At 34.8% G+C, this 13,818-nt stretch overlaps 1 protein-coding gene and 1 long non-coding RNA gene across 2 annotated transcripts in view; one reads left to right on the top strand and one right to left on the bottom strand.

Annotated features, from left to right (window-relative positions):
* Nucleotides 1-13,818, bottom strand: part of LOC147841777 (uncharacterized) — a 384,887-nt gene that overhangs the window by 258,091 nt on the left and 112,978 nt on the right. The gene's annotated exons all lie outside the window — the stretch shown is intronic.
* On the top strand, nt 800-6,636 carry fmoda (fibromodulin a). The gene is made up of 3 exons (NM_001030072.1): nt 800-864; nt 2,410-3,312; nt 5,690-6,636. The coding sequence occupies exons 2-3, from the start codon at nt 2,436-2,438 to the stop codon at nt 5,839-5,841; spliced, it is 1,029 nt and encodes a 342-aa protein (NP_001025243.1). The 5' UTR covers nt 800-864; nt 2,410-2,435; the 3' UTR covers nt 5,842-6,636.

Genomic DNA, 13,818 nt, shown 5'->3' with positions numbered 1-13,818 from the left:
TCCTTTTACATCCATCCACACCATTGTTTGATTATTCTTTTCTTTTTTCAAGCCTCTTAAACAGTACATGAAAAGGAGACTCCCTGAAGACCTATGATATGTTATGATAGTATATTCAGGCCTGGGGCTGTCAAAACATGAAACTGTCTGGCCTTATGTCTTGCGTCGAGTCCAAAGTCCAGCGACTCTACACACCACAGACCTACATACCAAAAACCATCTGCAACCAACCATCAAAGACCACAAAGTGAGGCCTCTCAGGAGATGCAAGACCTGACATTCCTCAGGAGAAGTGCCTGGAGATATGAAAAGCAAAGAAGATATGAAACACAGATCCTATGACACGCTGTTTAATATTGGCCGCAGTGTTAACATTGCTGCATTTTGTGTTCAGTAAGTGACTTCAATCACTCTGCATCAGAAGGGAAAATTGGTGAATATGTTTTCGAATGTGAACATGTTTATCATGGCACTCGGATGGCTCAGTGGTATGAAGACTTGTTTGCCGACTTGCATACAGCTCCCTTATGCGCTGTTGATAGTCTGGTCAGCTTTTCAGAGAGGAACGCATTCATGTTAATAAGAAAACTCAATGTATGCAGAAGCAGATGTCCCTAACATTTTCCACAGCTGGGAGTGATCGAGACCAGCCACTCAATGCTGGTGAAAAATGGACTTGGGATGGAGAAAAAGCAAGTCTTCTGTAATTGGACAGGGCTTGAGAGGGGGCTTCAGAGGGTGGAGGCAAAAAAAAAAAAAAAACTTGTAGGGGAGAAAAGGGGTATTTGCTTTCTTTGCCAAAGCCACTCCATATGCTACAGGGACTCACAGAGACAAAGAGAAAGCAGTGCTTTCGTTGATCAGGTAGGTGTGATGCTGTTTTCTACTGCCAATATGTTAGTTTGCATTTTTGCATTAATATACAGTTAAGTGTGTTTTTCTCTCTTGTTTGGTAATGGATGCAACTAACTGTAAATTTGATTGGATGGTTGGATGTTTGTTGTTCTTATGTTTTCCTCAATAGTTACAGCAGTATTTCATTACAAGCAGTTGTGTTATTCAGTTTTTGAATTAAACTCTTGGATTTATATCCTCTCTATATGGAAACCTAGACAACAATCCAAAGTTTTATCATACAAAAGGGATAGTTTTACCTATGCCTTTAATGCCTTTATGACATTTAGGTTTGTCCCCACTACAATTTTTTTAAAGCAGTCTAAAATGTTTTTTTTCTGCTTTTTTAGGCTTGTGGACATCCAGTTCGATCTGATTGTCTAATAAAAAACTGTTTAGATAATTCTATGTTATTTTTTTCTAATCTGAGGCCTTTTTCTAGCCTGTTTGAAATGGTCTTGAATATTCTAGCTGGTTTCCAACCCTCTACACCCAGATTCTGCTGAAAGAATGGTTAAGTAAACTACACTGTAAAAAAAATATGTGATCAAGTAGTCCTGACAGCTTATGTTTTTAGATTATTGTAACTTTTTAAACTAAGTTAATCATGTTTCAATGTAATTTTATAAGTTGTGCAAGCTGTTTTAAGTCAGTTTAACATAACATATGTTCAATGGAGTCAAAAGGTTCATTTGATTCAACTTTAAAATTTAAGGCAACCAGTATTTTTTACAGTGCAGCTTAAGCTAAACTAGACATAATTTTTGCAGGTCTTATGAATTAAATGTTGTGAATTGTTTTAAATCATATTTTAATGTATTGCAGTACATCCTGTAGTTCATGCATTGATAAAAATTTTAAGGTATTATCCTCAATATTATATTTTTGTCCAATATAAACATCTCAACATGCTTAAATCAAGATACACAGTGCAATTGTTTTAGAATAATACAAATATATATAATTGATTTTTTTTGCTTTTTTTGTGCTTCTCAGCACTCTCAAAAATAAAGGTGGCAGGGCAAACAACAAAGATTTCTTTACAGTGATATCATAGACCTTTTTTGGTTCCCCAAGGATCTTTTGTGGAAAAGATCTTTAGAGATTTTCATTCATAGTGTGAAGAGCATTGAGCTATTCTACATTTTAAAGAAATGCTTGAAAAGTGGAATGAATGTTGACAGTTCTTCATGGAATATTGTATATCTTGGAAGAACCTTTATTTTTAAGAGTGAAGAATAATATTTTGATTTAAGAAATTAGAAAACAAGACAAAAGTAAGTAGAATAAAATATTTTTTCTTATTCTAGTATTTATTCTAGTATTTAGAATGCAACAGGTTTTAGGTGAAAACCAGTGAAAAATATCTCAAATTTATCTTCAAAAACCTTCAAAAACCTTCTCCAAGCTTGGAGGCCAGTTAGATCATCTTAACAACTTAACTGGCTTTGGTTGGCAGTACTTAAGCATTTTTAACAAATCCTACAAAATTAAAAGTGTCCTCTCTATCTGCAGCTAACGAGTCCCTTCCCTTTGTGACAATGCGGCTAATTGCTCTCCTGCTTTTGGGGCTCATGGAGGTCTCTCTAGCTCAGGATCCATTCCAGTGGCTTTCTTCTTTACACAGCCGGGGTTATGCTTCTTTACAAGCCGACAACACTGGTGGAGAGTGTCCCGAAGAGTGCGACTGTCCTCCAACCTTCCCAATCGCCATGTACTGCGACAACCGCAACATTCAAAAGATGCCCTACATCCCATCCCGGATGAAGTATGTGTACCTGCAGCACAATCAGATCACCTCTGTCCCAGACAATGCTTTCGGAAATGCAACCAATCTTGTATGGGTTATGCTTCATGAGAATCACATCAACTCAGTGGGCAAACAAGCATTCGCTAAATTGTCGAATTTGAATCGCCTGTATTTGAACAACAACAACCTGACTGAGGTACCATCCAACCTCCCGCGGTCATTACGTGACCTTCGTCTCAACCACAATAAAATTGGCAAGTTGGCTCCCAATGCTTTTGAGGGCATGGAGAATTTAACCATACTTTTACTCCATCATAACAGCCTCCAGGATATTGGTGTTGGGCTGAAAGGTCTGAAGTCTTTAACTCTGCTGGATGTGAGCAGAAACCAGCTCAAGAAGGTTCCAGAGAGTCTCCCTGAGATGCTCCACCAGCTTTATCTAGATTCAAACTCCATTGGCGCAGTTCCAGCCAACTTCCTCAATCAGTTCAGCAACCTGCAGTATGTGCGCTTTGCTCACAATGAGCTCACCAACAAAGGCATCCCCCAAAACACATTCAACAACAGCGGGTTGGTGGAACTGGATCTGTCCTTCAACAAACTGGAGAGCATTCCTGTTGTTAGTACCAGTCTGCAACATCTCTACCTACAAGCCAATCAGATCAAAGGTACAGAACCTCTATGACCGTTCTGTAACTTTGCTCATTATTTAAGTGCTCGCCGAGAGTCTTTGATAATTGAATGAAGTTATTATTCCAGCATCATTTGTTATTACTACCTGTCAAAAGTTTAGGGCCCGTAGGATTTTTAAATGTTTTAAAATAAGCTTCTCCTGCTCACCAAGTCTGCAATAATTTAATCAAAAATACAGTAAAATAATTGTAAAACTGTCAAATGTTATTGCACTGTAAAATACCTGTTCAAAAGTAATTTTTTATTTAATTTAACAATTTATTCTAGTGGTTTTAAAGATAAATTTTCAGCTTCATTGTTCCAGTCTTTAGAGTCACATGATCCTTCAGAAGTCACTCTAATATTAATCATTATTATTAATATTACTATTGTCAATATTATAGTAATAAAAGGAATAATAACTGGAGTAATAATTTCATTTGAAACTACATACAATAAAAAAGTAGTTCATGAAATTGTAATAAATATTTAACAATTTAACAAATTTTCTTACAATTAACAAATTGTGCCTTGATGAACAGAATAATTTTCTTTCAAAAAAAAAAAAAAAAAAAAACAGACCCAAACTTTTGACCGGTAGTGTGTATATATATATATATATATATATATATATATATATATATATATATATATATACAAGTATAATTATATAATCACTGAAATCACAGGCAAAAAAATTAGTTTAATGAAGATTCTAATTTCAATCAATATATTGCTTCAGTTAAAAAATATTGAGAACATTTTAAAAAGTCAAATTCAGCTTTATTTTCAATTCTGCCACATGTACAGACATACAAAGAATTGAAATTACACTGCTATCTGACCCTGCGTGCATACAAAAAAGACAAAAACACTACAAAGATATGTAAAATATATAAATAATCTTAGTCAATTTAAGAGAAAGAATACAGAATATAAAAATACTATATACAAATAAGTGCCATAATCAATACATTTACATAAAAAACAAAAGTCAAAAGTTTGATAATTTTTATGCCAAGTACAAATGACATTATTTATTCAGAAACATTTTTTTTACATAAACCCACTTCAGCAAACCCTACATACACTGCCTAAAGAAAGATAGTAAAAAGAAAAGTAATAATAAAATTAATTAAAACAGAGAGAAAAAAATTATCAAATAAAAGTAAGAAAACAAATATAAATAATTGATAATGAGTGAATAAATAAATAAATAAATTAATTAATTAATTAATTAATTAATTAATAGGCAATCATAATGGGTGATACAATCAGAGATAAAGCTGTGCTATATTTTACAATGGTAAGCTCACATAAATTAAGCATGAGGTTCTGGACAGAGAAAGAAAAGACAAAAGTATTATAGAAAAAAAGATTACAGTTACATGCAAGATAGTCATATTAGTCCTCAGGAAGTTTATTTATAGCAGATAAATATGATAATAAGGGTTGCCAAACAAATGTGAATTTGCAAGTACCTCTATTGAATATTTTTTTTTTTCCAAGTGTAGGTACAACATCAGATCTTGAAGCCAGTGTGATGCTTTAGGTGAATTTAAGATTTCCAGTGCAATAAAATCTGTCTGCAAGCCAGTAAAGATGCAATAAGGTTTTGTTGTCTTGTGCTGTCTTTCAGATTCAGCTCATCAGGTGAAATGCCAAACAAAGCAAGTTCTGCGCATGGCTTAAGCTGTACTTCACACACTTTAGACAATGTATCGGATATAGTTGACCAGTTAGAAGTAAGCTTAGGGCACATCCAAAACAAATCTGCTTTGTCTGTGTGAGACAACTCATCCAGGTCTTGTCAAAAGTAGAGTTAAAAGAGGTTGTTGTCAACATTTTCTTTATAAATATCATTTTTTGAAGCTTTATAATGATATTTAAATAGAAAATGTTGACAAACAAATGGAGATAAATCAAACAATCAAAAAATATTATGATATTGTAGCAAAAACTTTGTACTGCAACAAATATGTATAGTATTTTTCCTCTGTATTAATTAAATATGTCAGCTCTTGGTAAAAATACAGAAATTTAAAATGAATCTTTAAGAAAATAAGTAAAAATTTGATTTTTCATCTATATATGCTCAAAATAAAAATATGTTTTGCTTCTTGTTCAAACAACTTACTTAAAATGAGCTGAAACGTCACAATTTTTGATGTTTTGTGACAACGTAATTGTTTTATGTTCAGCCCACTTAAATTTGTAAGTTAACTTAATCAGTTTGTGTTGGGACAACATAAATGTGTTGTGTGTGGAACCCAGCATTTTTTTACGGTGTATCATTATTCATCTTTCTATTTTCTGTATAAAACATTGAACTTGTACAGCTGCTAACACACAGGTGTTTTCCACTGGTTTTAGAGTTTACGCTGGGCAGTTTCTGCAGTGTGGTGGATGTGATGAACTTCTCCAGGCTGAGAGTCTTGAGGCTGGAGGGAAATGAGATCGGCGCTGGAGACGTGCCTTCTGAAGCCGCTCTGTGTCTCCGCCTGGCCTCAGATATCGCCGTGTAATGCCACATCCCCGGCCAGCAGGGGGTGCTTTTGTGAATCCCTCCAGCATTACCATCTCAAAGTGCCATAACTTTTTGCATCGGTGTACATTTTTATTGTAGGGAAATTTATAGTGCCTTGGGATTTTTAAAAGAAGAATCTAATATCCTGTGGACTTTAGAGGGAAGTACAAATACAGAAATGGGGGAAAAGGAAATTGAGAGATTTAGATAGGAAATGGAGATCTTCTTTAAAGGTATGTGCAGCCAATTTGTTTTATCAAAAGTCACTTAGTCATTCTTATCTGCCTTTCTGCGCTAATTAGATGACACCAACGGCAGAGCTAAAGCCAGTATTTCTGTTTGCTATTTGTTTGATGCACATTTGATTTGCTTTAAGTTTTTGCAACTCGGATTCAGCAAAGAGGTTCGAGCAATGTAATTATTCCACATGTGAAAAACAGACACATGACTATGACAAATGGCTACAATCATTGATTTGTTCTGATATGATGTGAAATCTCCTGTTTTTGTTGATCAATTTTCTCTCCTCCAATCACATCTGAAATAGAGGAAAGTGTGACTTTGACTTGTTGTGTTTTAAGAGCAAATACTGTATATTGCATGTGATATAAAGAAACTGACCAAGGTCCTGGTGTTTAAACATGTTTGTAGACCTTTCGTGTTGCTCAATAAAGCTAACATATTTTGATATTATACATGCTTTCATGTGAGAACAATACAATTTTCATAAGATCTTTGTCTAAAATAGGTCAGGTTAACGCACAGAAAATAAAAAGTTGTAACCTTCACTGAAGTTATTTAAAGTCTGTATGAAATTTAAATTTACAGTGCTTGTTTTGCAAGCGCATATTGTTAATCTTTTGGTGAACAATTAATCAGTCTTTTGGTAATATTCAATCAAGGTCTGACCATGCTTCTGCGTTTTAAATGGTGGTCATTCTCTGTTGAGTCAGTTTAATGGCTTCAGCCACAATAATCCTAACCATGCCCCGCTTACTGTTAATTTACTATTAGGGAATGATATACAAAAAAAGCCCATCCCCCTATTAAAGCTGTGCAATTAGGGGAAAATATCTAATTGTATAACTAATAAATTGTCATTTATTCAAATTTGTTTTTAAATATTTAGAAATGAAACACAAATTTTTCTCTAGTGCAAACAGTAAACACAAATAAAATGACCTCACCTTTCTGTAAACAAGTTAAAATTAGGGAGATAGTGTAGCTTATTATACAAACAAAAAAATCCATATAATTCTAAAAAGACAGAACACTCAGCAAACTGATATGGCTAATAAGAGCCTTTCTGCTCCTTTTGTTTAAAACAATATAATTATTACAGATGCTACACAATATATCGTGACATTAAACTCAAATTTAATTAATCGCACAGCCCTACCCTCTACTCAAAATTTTATTTCAGTTGGGACACAGACTTTAACGTTACACTATATTTTCAATGAATTACTTCACACGAATTGCTAACTTTTTTATAGATTCTAATCAACATAGGCTCATTCTGAAAACATAGCCCTATATACATTTCTGGAGATCACGAATTATGTAGTCAGAAATAAGTATGGCTGCATTTTGTCTTTAAATAAATACTAGGAGGTGGTATGATGTCGTTCCTTTTCGTGCTTACAAGCTAACAATTACCCGATGCTGCCTGATGTTACCAGTTTGTCCAGTTAGCTTGTCATGTACATCAGTGGACTTGAGACGCAGAGAGTTGACCATGACAATGGGGTTTACATCCTGCAAAGAACGATTCCAGAAATCGGGTAAGACAAAAACAGAAGCCAAAAAATAAACAAGTAAATAACAGGGTGAGAATGTGGTCAAATCTGAAAACATGGTAAAAATCAGGGCTTTTCTTTTTCTGGATAGCATTTAAAACTGTCAGTTGAGTCTAGGGAAGTGGGTGGGCAAGTTGATCGGTGCTTTTGAAAACACTATTGGTTGGGTTTAGGGAAGGTGGAGGGTGGGTCAGTTGATTGGTCAGTCATTCAGTCAGTCAGTTAGTCAGTCAGTCAGCCAGTCTGTCTATCGACAGTGGCCTCTTGTGGATTTAAATGAGAACAGCAGGCCCGAATGGTACTCGCAAGAGAAATTTGAGATCTTTAAAAGCGTAAACAGGGGCCTCTGATGGATTCACAAAAACAAAACCTAAAAAAAAAAAAAAAAAAAAAAAAACGTAGCTCCTGGGAAGTATTTGGCTCTCCAGAAATGTACGGTACATTTTCAGAATTAGCCTGGGTTCCTTATAACACACTTAGTCTTGTGTTACTCTTAAGCTTCAAGCTTTGACCATTTTTTTTTAATTATCAATTCCCATCTTAAATAAATTGACACATCTCTAAAATGTTGATAGAGTGTGTTTCTGCTTGCTGAACATGACACTTCAAGGCTTTAATCAAGGAAGTAACCTTCAAAGAAAGCAGACAGTTAAGAGAATGTGTCTTTTGTGCTTAAAGCCATGAATCAGTCACATATTAACGTCATTCAATTCACAAGTCATGTGTTATCAGCCTGCGAGGCAGAATACTGTCACATTACACCAATTTGAAAGCAAGTTCAGATGTAATGGTCCTGTGAACAAAGTAAAACATTGTTTAGATCTTATATTTCAAGACATTTGTCAGGTTTGTGGCCTCAAATAATTGCACACCTTAAAATGTTCATCGACCAATCAGAATCAAACATCACACAGCTGTGTAGTATAACAGAATAAAGGCCCATACAGTAATCAGGCCCGGCTCCAGCTTGGAACTTTAGGGTGGGCCAAGTGACATTTCGGCCAAGTGACATCACCCGAAATGTCACTTGGCCCACCCTAAAGTTCTGTCACTATGCTGGAATTTACAACTTTAGGATGATACCTTCAAAAAATATCAACATTCCATACCATTTTCTATATTTAACTACCATACCATGTTCTATATTCCGTATATAACATGTCTTAATCAACATGCACATGGCGTTTCAAGAGCTTTATCATAGCGCTATGTGTGTGTGCATCGGCCTGCTCACTGAAACATTTTGAATTATCAATATTTATTTTATTCGTTATTGAATTCTGAATTTCTAATATTGCATTGCACTATTGTTAAGCACAACAGTGAACAGTTTATGATATCTTGTGTATGGTTTTGACGTTTTTCCCTTATCAGTTAAAAAGTCCAATAACAGAGATCACATATAATAATTTGAGAAATTTAAAGGAAAAAAGACAAAACATCAATCGACAGAATTACACGGCTTTCGTATTTAATTAATCGAGTCACTGATATTAAAATGAGTTCAGTTACTAACTTTTTCGATATTGTTTATACAGACGAGGGACACGCAGCAGCGCGCATTTAGAGAGAGCAAAGTGAAAGCAAGATTATGTGTGGATATGTGTCGAAATATTGATGTTTTTGACACAAACTGCAACAAAGTGCTTTGCACTCGTGTTTGAATTTGTATGTTGCACTTTGCACAAACTTCACTTATGAAACTGCTTGTGATTTGTCCGTTTCTGTGCGTCATTAACAGATAGTGAACTTAATATTTGCTGTTTCCATGAGAAAAATGCTATAATGTTTAAGCTGGCCCAATTGCATCTCTCGAATCCCACTCAGTGCTGCTGAACTGTTTGTGTTCTTTAAGACTTTCTATTGTATGAATTAGGACTGCATGAAATTATATAAAAGGGAAATGCACGCTCAGACGCGTGATGCGCACAGAAACCTGCGCTCTATGCTGAATTAGTTTCTCTTACATCTTTTGCAGCCTGAATTGTTTAAAATTATTCAAACGGAATACTTTAATCAAGATTGTAAATGAGTCTGGCTTGCCAAAACAAGTTTTTTGAAGCTTATGGTCACATCTCATGCAGCTTTCTCAGTTATGCATCGCAAAAAAAAAAAAAAAAAAAAATGTTGTTAACTGATGTAGGGCCTGGGTGCAGGCACGTGCACACATAGGGTTCAACCTGTGCAGTGCACATGCTCTTTTTAGTCTTGGATAGAAAGTTCCCTTCCAAAATGATCAAAAGTGCCCCCGCGATTAAAGACTTTTTCGATGGGTTATTTTCACAATTTATCATGGAATAGCAGTCAAATAGGACAAATGAGTTTATGTATGAGACAAATTCTGGACCCTTTCTGAATTCTTTGTCAGTGAGGGTTAGGTCTTTAGAACCACCAAAACCCTTCCCTGGCTACAGGCCTGATCTAGGAGCAAAACATCAATTGGGGTCATAAAATAGCAAGTCTGATTTTAAATTCTGGTGTTAACATATAAATTAACACTATTGGGGAATAAGAATCTAAAACCTGACTCTGTAAAATAACACTGCTCAAAACAAACCAAGAGAAAAGATTATGTGCATGTTATTTCACAAGGTCCAAATAAAAAAAACAACAACAACAACTACCTATTTAGTTATATTGTGAAATATTTGTTACCGTAAATAGAATTTTGATCATACCGCTCACTCCTACTTTCAATACATTTGTATGATTACTGGGTGGGCCTATTCATCATAGTGGCAACACCCCTAATGAAGAGGATATTTTAAGCTGAAATGTAAAAAATGTAGTAATGATATAAAGATCTCTAATGAGTCAAAAGATTGAGGCAAAATTTCTCATGTCATGACTCCTAAACCATAAAAAAAGTATGTTGTTACCTTTACAAAATGATCTTTTTGATACACGTTTATACAATATCTAGAATATAATGTAAACTGAACATGTTTGCTCTTATTCACCGCAGTTTTGAGCTTTAAAATTTGTTTTTAAAGGATATGATAAGGATCTTTCATGAAAGTCACAGTGTGTTTCTGACATCATCTTGTGTCTTTAGTTTGTGTATCAGGGATTATGTCATATCCCACAATAGTGGGTGATTCACTGCCATCAGCCTGTTTGTCACTTGTCTTTTTTTTCCATCAACTGGACATAAACACCCTAAACGTAAATCATTTTTGGAGAAGTTTACTTTCTATGGACACTGCGTACTTAAGCTAGCCAGCAGAATGCTATCTAACTTTGACAATCAATGACTTTTCAGTGACAAGTGCTCAGATAGAGAACTGGAGCTTTACGAATGCATGGTTGAACATTTTAACATCACATTTGACAAAGAAACAAATAATCTCCAACATTTAAATTTTTAGACAATATCAAACAATTTTACAGCATTATTGGAAGCTTAAACAAGTAATTGTAAATTGATGCATACATATATACATATATATGGGGCTTTTTTAGCTCTGAAACTACTTTTAACTTTGTGTTCTCTGAGAATAATTGCGCATCTTAAATAAATAGCTCAAAATTTTATTAGACTTGAATTAATTTTTCAAATATTTTCTGTGATATTAAACAGATTGAGCTATAGGTGATTTTCACAGTATTTCTTCTTGCGAAAGTTTGATTTATTTTTGTTTGACTAAAATGATATTTACTATTGTTATCATTATTATCTTTATATGCTGGCTACAGTTCAATCCACTCTTATCCAAAGACTTTCTCAACTAACCAAACTTGCCTATTTAACCCAATTAACATTAAGCCTTTTAATTACACTAATTACTTGCAAAATAAGTTGAAAAAACTCTGCTCTGTCATCATGGCAAAGACAAAAGAAATCAGTTTTTAGTTTTATTTTTAAAACTACTAGTTTAAAAATATCTAGATTTTTTCTGAACATTTAATTATAAATTCATTAAAAAAATGTCATTAAAAAAATTAAAACAATAATTATTTTCAACCCAGGCTTATTCTGAAAACGTACCCCTATATACATTTCTGAAACTTGCCAAATACGTCTCAGGAGGTACGTTTTTTTGCTGTTTTTGCTGACCCACTTTCCTCCTTTCCTAAACCCAACCAATAGTGTTTTCAAAAGCACCGATTGACTCACCCACCCCCATCTCTGAACCCAACTGACAGTTTTAAAAAGCAATCCACAAGAAAAGTGCACTTTTCTTTCTTTTTTTTTTTTTTGTGGTTGTTGCTTGTTCAAACTACTTATCTAAAATGAGCTGAAACAGCACAATTATTGAGATTATTTTTTAGGACAGCTTAATTGTTTTATGTTAAATAAACTTACGTTTGATTTGTTGGGAACAACATGAATGAATTGTGTGGAACACTGCTTTTTTACAGTGTAAGAAGAGTTCATTAATCATTATTTGTTGGTGTAACATGCACTTTTTGCATTCTGTTTATTGTAAGCGCTGCAGTTGCAGTTTTGACAACTTTCAAATCCATGTTGTTATTATTATAGTTATCATCCTTGGTGTAAATAGCGCTTTAGGTACTGTAATACTTGCTTTTTAAACTGACAGTCTTTGACTGGGTTGCTGTTTGTTTCCTTCACCTGTAATTACCCAGTAAGCACCCTAATGACAGTCAAGACCTGTCACTTTTGGTCAATAATGCAAGGCTGTGGCCAACAACTCATGACCTGTAAGTGGTCCACATGTAGGGGCAAAGCATAAAATAATCCGACACTAAGCACAATAATAGTAAGTTACATGATTTAAGTGCAGGTGGTGACACAGTTAATAAGTTGCCAATTATTTCAGGGTTGTGCTCCATACAAAGATCTTATGTTTGCTCTCCATCCCTCTGTGTTCGTCTATTGAGGGTCTGTGGAATGTCAATAGCGGTTAGGAATCTGCACTTTAACATGCTTTGGGAGACAATAAAACAGGGAAGTGGATTTATTTAATTCCCGGAATGATTTTTATGGTAAAATTCGTTATTTGATTGGCACACTGTGAAAATAATCAATCATTATAGTTATAGCAATGTAGGTAAATTAGCAGCTTTCTGAATTTTGTTATTCATGTTTTTTCACTTATTTATGCTTTTGAATTGGATTAGGGAACCTGGATCTTTCGTCTAAAAGCTTTTGATGTTGAAAAGTTTGAAAAGGTGACTTTTATTGACATTTTTAACAGTTAAAAGTGATACATTGCCAGTTTTTGTGTTGGAAGTTGTTTAACAAGTTTGTTAACAAACTGCCAGTATTCAGTTATTTTACAGACTTATTTCCCTGTATCTTATTTCTCAAACAAAATCTTGTCTCAAACTACTAAAATGTCAAACTCTGTTAAATTAGCAGAGTCAAATTTTTAACTCTGCTCTCCATCCCTCAGTTTTCAGCTGTTGAGCGAATGTGGAATGTCAATAACGGTTAGGAATCTGCACTTTAACATAGTAAAACAGATAATAAAACAGGGAAGTGGATTCATTTCATTACCGGAATGATTTTTAGGATAAAATTCAACATTTGATTGGCACAGTGTGAAAACAATCAAAAACATGCTTGTTATAGTAATAATGATGTGGTTAAATTAGCAGTTTTCTGAATTATGTTATTCATGTTTTTTCACTGCAAATAAGAAAGATGAGACAATGTTCTGTTGGCTTCATTGAACATGGACCTTTAGCATGCACTGGGGTGGTTTGCTGCCGAGTGTGACACAGCTGGGATGAGAATCAGCACTTTTATGTTCGAGGCCATGGTGCTCCACCTAAAAAAGGTGGTTTGCCATCTCCAGGTTGGTGGAAAGTCCTTACCCCAGGTGGAGAAGTTCAAGTATATTGGGGTTTTGTTCACAAGTGAGGGAAGGATGAAACATGAGATTGACAAACGAATCACTGCAGCAGTCATGTGCAGTAATGTGGTTGATGTATCGGTCTGTTGTGGTTAAGAAGGAGCTGAGCTGAAAAGCAAAGCTTTCAATTTACCGGTCAATCTACGTTTTACTGTCACCCATGGTCCTGAGGTTTGGGTGATGACTGAAAGGACAAGATCTCGGATACAAGCGACTGAAATTAGTTTCCTTTGCAGGAAGGCAGGGCTCACCATTATAGACAGGGTGAGGAGCTCTGTCACCCGGGAGGAGTAGAAGAGTAGAGCTGCTGCTCCTCCACATCAAGAGAAGTCAGCTGATGTGGCTCGGGCATCT

Source organism: Danio rerio, chromosome 11 (assembly GCF_052040795.2).
Source record: "Danio rerio strain M-AB ecotype USA chromosome 11, GRCz13ab, whole genome shotgun sequence".
Classification (NCBI taxonomy): domain Eukaryota; kingdom Metazoa; phylum Chordata; class Actinopteri; order Cypriniformes; family Danionidae; genus Danio; species Danio rerio.
The sequence above is the reverse complement of the archived record's forward strand: the minus strand, read 5'-3'. Positions and strand labels throughout refer to the sequence as shown.